This window comes from Polypterus senegalus, chromosome 2, assembly GCF_016835505.1.
Source record: "Polypterus senegalus isolate Bchr_013 chromosome 2, ASM1683550v1, whole genome shotgun sequence".
NCBI lineage: Eukaryota > Metazoa > Chordata > Cladistia > Polypteriformes > Polypteridae > Polypterus > Polypterus senegalus.
The window spans coordinates 20,664,996-20,670,659 of record NC_053155.1 but is presented as its reverse complement, the minus strand read 5'-3'; the positions used below and the strand labels follow the sequence as shown (position 1 = coordinate 20,670,659).

General features: G+C 39.6%; 1 protein-coding gene across 1 annotated transcript; it reads right to left on the bottom strand.

Annotated features, from left to right (window-relative positions):
* Nucleotides 1–4,044: 4,044 nt before the first annotated feature.
* On the bottom strand, nucleotides 4,045–4,995 carry LOC120524346 (olfactory receptor-like protein OLF4). The gene has a single exon (XM_039746208.1). The coding sequence runs from the start codon at nucleotides 4,993–4,995 to the stop codon at nucleotides 4,045–4,047; it is 951 nt and encodes a 316-aa protein (XP_039602142.1).
* Between the last annotated feature and the right edge of the window lie 669 nt (nucleotides 4,996–5,664).

Sequence of the window (5,664 nt, the reverse complement as noted above, 5' to 3'; positions counted from 1 at the left end):
AAAGTTTTCTTAACATGTGTTACATTTGTCAGTAAGGAACCATTCACACATTTACACACATTCAAAATGCTAGCACTATAAAAATTGCCAGACTTAGTGTTAGTAAATGAAATCACCAAATGTTCGCTGTTTCACAGTAAGTAATAACAATAATGTTCATAAAACAACTGCTACATCAATGAAGCAAAGTTTGTATTTTTACCGGAAAGATGCGACTGCGTTTTTCTGCAGTCATGTCCTCGTCCCAGAGTGTCACTCTTTTACTGTTCTGGAAAACAACGTAATGGTCCATCCTCTGCTGATGCCATGTAGTGTAACTTGAAGGCCGTCGATCGATGTGTTGTGAGGAGGACTGTTCGCACGTGTCGTCAAAAATCGCGCAGAAGAAGTACCTCCGGTTTCAGACAACGAAAATGCGTCTGTTTTGTTGTTTTTCAGCTATTACACTTTCATTATTTGAATCACAAACAAATCCAGAAAAGTATGTGTAATTTTAAGTTTATGACTGCTATTTGTTACCAAAGAATTAAAAAATACCTTATTTTCCCTCATTTTATTCTTTAATCAAAAAATCTAAATCTGAAAATTCCTTTCATTTTTGTTTTTTCGTTTTTGCTTCTAAAATGAAATTTCAATTACCAAAAAGTACACGGACCCAGACCAATGCCTAAGTGTATTATGATTCTGAATTTTCTGTGTTTCATAATTACATACTAATGGTAATGGCATTATCCACATTTAAAAAATGTAAATGTATTATTTTCCGAACGTCATACTTGAAACACTTAAAACAAATATTCAGTAGCAATATGAAGCGAATTTAGCAGCTATTGAAAATTATATATACAGTACAATCCCTCTTAACTGGCCTCGCATTAACCAGCCGAAAGATGAACCGGCCTGTTAAAATAAAAATATATTTTTAATCCTGAGTTCTTTATATTATATGTATGCACTTCCTTTTTTCCTGGAAGGTGAGAGGGCTCCTACGTTCAGAGTGATTTCCGCTTACATATTCCTTTATGAATTTTCCATGGTGCCTTCTTCTTTCTACCTGGCGGCTCCCCTACTTCTCCCATCGGGCTTCGCAACAGGGGAGTCGTCCTACCTGCAGGTGCAGCTGCCTTCCACACTGGTCCGGTAGCCCTCCTATCCCTGGCTACATTGGGCTCCATCCGGACCAAAACTTGGGTTCTTTCCCCAGCAGCCAGGGTGCGCACGCTGGGGCTTAACCAGTCCAAAGCCTCCATGACTGCCGCTGCCTTTCAATGGCCAGTCGTCTTCAATACTGGTCACTCCAGCTCTGTGATCGCTCAGCTGGAGCAACCGCTTTCTTCAGCTCCACCAAGTGTAAGCCAAACACTCATCTGCAGGGGTTCACTTCCCAGGTGTCTGCCATTGCTCCATCGAATCTGCTCAATCACTCACCCTCCTGAACCAGCTTTCCTGTTTCTGCTTCCCTCTCCATTAACTTCCTGTTCTTTCCTGTTCTCCCCCTAGCCTCCTTGCGCTTCTATTTATCATAGGGACGTGGATCAGATGTGGCAATTAGCAGTTCCTGGGAACAATTATGGATGTGGACGACTCCTCACCTGTGCACTTAAGCTAGGATTGCCCGCATCACGAATTCCCCGGGAACTGATCGGCCACACATACCACGCTAAGCTGCGAGTGCGGCGAGTATTTATTTAAAAAGTGGACTTTTTGACTTGAGCTGTGGACCCGCTACACTGCACTGTCCGTGTGTGAAATCGTGGATGAAGCCTTGTGGATATGGTTTCTTCAGGAACATCGAAGAGGTACAGTACATACCTTAGAAATATTTTTTCTGCATGAAAATAGGTATGCGGAGGATTAACTGGCCAAAACGGCAACCGGCCATGGGTCCTGTCCCGAGATGGCCGGTTAAGAGGGATTGAAATGTAAGAGCAAGAGTCCTAGAATATATATTTATACGCAAACATATATTTTCTGTAGTTACCAACAAAATAAAGGAGCAGGTTCTGTCACTGGTGCAATGTCCCATTGACTGTTGACTGCTGAATGATGACTTTCTGTGCGATTCCCTACTGCTGTGGTAATTTCAGTGTCTACGATACTTGTTGTGAATCTAGTAAGTTGCTTAAAGAAAGGATTATAAGGGAGTCAGAAACTTATTGCAGCTTTGTTTCAACTTTAACTTTTGTTTCAGCTTCAATTATAGGTCTCTGTGTTCTTGTTAATGATCCAGCCTTTTACTCCTTTTTTTGCCGAAAGGGCAAGCATTGCAATTGCTCATAGAAATATGTGCCTTATTGAAGAGGGGATTTCTTAAATTAAAATAATAAAAAAAGAAATAAACTAAATGTGGGACTTAAGCCATAAGCAGTTCTCTTGTTTGGCTTATTCCAAAAAAAATACTGACTGAGAATGGCATCTGTTTATGTCCAGCTATGATCAGATTTACAAAAAACAAATTACGAAATTAAATTACTTAATAAATCTGCTAATCTTTTTGAAAACATGTTTTCACTTTGTCATTATGGGTGATTGAGTGTAGATTTGATAGGCAAACAATCAAATTAAAATTACATTTACAACACAAGAAAGTGTACTGAAAGTGAAGAGGTTTAAATCCTTTTTGAATAAATCTCTTTCATTCAGTAAGAGTGAGTAAATATAAAAATCAAGTTCATTGCCACACTCACATAGATAAAAGAGACAATGTGCTCCATGGTTACTCTCTCAGGTGGGCGTTAGCATATTATAATCCCTTGGACCAATAGCGTGAGTTTTTCACATTCGACTTATATGACCGACATTATCAAATACCAGAAATTATATAATAAAATCAAGTCCCGACTTATCAGTGGGAGAACCTATGCATGAATATCTATCTATCTATCTATCTATCTATCTATCTATCTATCTATCTATCTATCTATCTATCTATCTATCTATCTATCTATCTATCATATAGTGCCTTACATCTATCTATCTATCTATCTATCTATCTATCTATCTATCTATCTATCTATCTATCTATCTATCGTAGTGCCTTTCTGTTTATCTATTCATGATAAAGTATTTTTCTTTTCAATCTGTTTGTCTGTCTGTCACAGCCTTTTAAAAATGGGGTTAACCATCAGGGAAGTGGTGGGCACAGGCTGGGAGTGTGAGTGCTTGTCCTTTGTGCACAGAGTATTGGGTCATATTTGATCCCACTTTTTGTTTTTTGTTAGGCCCAAAAGGAGCATGATGTTCTGGCTGTCACAGGAGGACATTGGACATCATAGATAAGATGCAATGAATGAGATGGTTACAGGTTTTGTCAATTGGGGGTGACTGAATAAAAACATTGCCTTTTAATTATCTGTCATCTGTTACATTTATTTATCAGACACCTTTAAATTTGTTTCAGCTACATTACAGATTCTCGAAAGCTAGGATTCTGAAATCTCTCTTATTAGCTCCTTAAAAACAGCTGCAGATGGACTGGCCAGCTGGTGCTCAGACGTGTCTCTTCAACTGCCTTCTTCAACTCTTCTAATGGTAGATCAGTTACCATAAATAGACGCTCAAGAGCATAAACTGTACAATTCTATCACACAGCCACATCCCAGATAAATCTCTATGTATTTTTTTCATTTTTTTATATTACATTTTTGGTTATTTAATGCTTCATTTGTAATGCATTATGTTCAGCTACACTCACTTCCAGCTCAGTCACCGTTGTTGTGGAGTTTGCACATTCTTCGGTGTGGAGGTGCTTGGACTTCCTGCCACATCGTAAAAGTGTGAAGAGTGAATTGATTGTCCTGTAATGGACTGACATCCCACCCTCGAGTGGTCCATCTTTGTGACTGATGTTGCTGGGATTGCTTCTGAATACCTTATATTGGGTTTAAGGGGATGGATGTGGTAGAAATATTTTATGAAGCACAGGTTCAAAAATGCTTATCTTCACATTACTGCTTAAAATAAAAGAAGAAATTATTAAAAACAACTATCCCTAGGAAATTCAGATAGGGATGATTTCTTTCGCAGTCTGTGACAGGTTGTGGTTTAATGTCTGTGAGGAGACATTTTTAATGTTAGCAACTTCATGAAACGGGCCTTCATCTCCTTCGTGTTCAGGCAGTAGACTATCGGGTTCACTAAGGGTGGCGTGACATTCTGGAGGAGTGCCGCCATGATGCGCACATCTACAGAGCTGTTGGAAATTCTGCTTGAAATTAAGACACCTGAACCAATGAGATAGAAAACTGAAAGGACCAGAAGGTGTGAGCTGCAGGTTGAAAGGGCTTTCAGTCGACCATGTGAGCTCTCAATTTTAAAAACCGACTTAAGAATCTTTACATAGGAATAAACAACATAAAACAAGGGGGCAACCATGACTAAGAGACTTACAATGAGGCCAGTGTAAGTGCTGATGAGGTGGTCCCCACAAGCTAACTTTATCATGGTGGAATGGTCACAAAAAAAATGAACTAGTTTGTTGGGTCCACAGAATGGCAACCTGACAGTCAGTGTCATTGGAGTGACCACAATACAGAAAGCAAAGGCCCAACAGCAGAAGATGAGTTTCCAAACCAGGTTGTTGTTTGTAATTCTGAAATAGTGTAGAGGCTTACAGATGGCGAGGTATCGGTCATAAGCCATAAGCCCAAGGAGAAAGGACTCAGCAGCTTTGAGAATTCCATAAAGGAACATCTGAGTGAAACAGGCGGTGATGGAAATCATGGCAGATTCTAAGGTGAGAATAGACAGCAGTTTAGGAACCGTCGTGGTGGAGCTCATCAAATCTAACAGTGCAAGGCTAAATATCAGCATGTACATGGGGGTGTGCATGGTCTGGTCAGACAGATAAGCAAACATTATAAGAAGATTACCAAGAACGATACAAAGATACACAATCAGCAGGACTCCAAAAAGAATGTTTTTGCTGTATCTGTCCTGAATTCCTGGGAAACCCACCATGATGAACTCATGTACAATCTGATTGCTTTGATTCATTCTGTAGACAAGGGGTCTTCACGTTTTCATATGCTCCTGTCAAAGGAAAAAGAAAAACAATACAAAAACATAAGCAGAAATAAATATTAATGTTGAATATGTACATCCATTTACCAATCATACCTGGATAGGGTGCCACACCATCAGTGCCATCAAAATGTCTGATCTTCAGTGGTGGAGTGGACATACAGAGAATGTGCAGATTTCACAAAGACAGCACAAACAACCCAATGAAAGAATAAATAAAAACAGGCCCATTATCATCATAGGGGTCCTCCACAGTAACTGAAAGAGAAAACAACACCCACATGCCCCTTCAGGTGGGTCTACTACACTGGATAGCAGTCCTTTATGGAACTGCTCTTGAAAATATCAAACTATTTTCAAAGTTGTAAACTGGAGCAACGAAGAAGATCTGTGGTTACTGCTTACTGTTTGGTGTTGTGGTCTTTCTGACTGTCCAATGTTCCAATGACCAGTCGGAATAATTCTCAAGTTATGAATTTATTTCAGACTTTATTGAAACAACAAGCGCAACACATAATTACTCCTCAAACCCTGAGTCTACTGGACCTACTCATATACACCTCTACTCTAGGACCCCGGCTGCTGAGTTTGCCCAGGTTGCTGCCTGATTTGTAGCCCAACACTGATCTCCAAAATTAAACC

Bases quoted from the DNA above. Each gene is read 5' to 3' on its own strand.
- LOC120524346 (XM_039746208.1), bottom strand. From the start codon at position 4,995: ATGAATCAAAGCAATCAGATTGTACATGAGTTCATCATGGTGGGTTTC.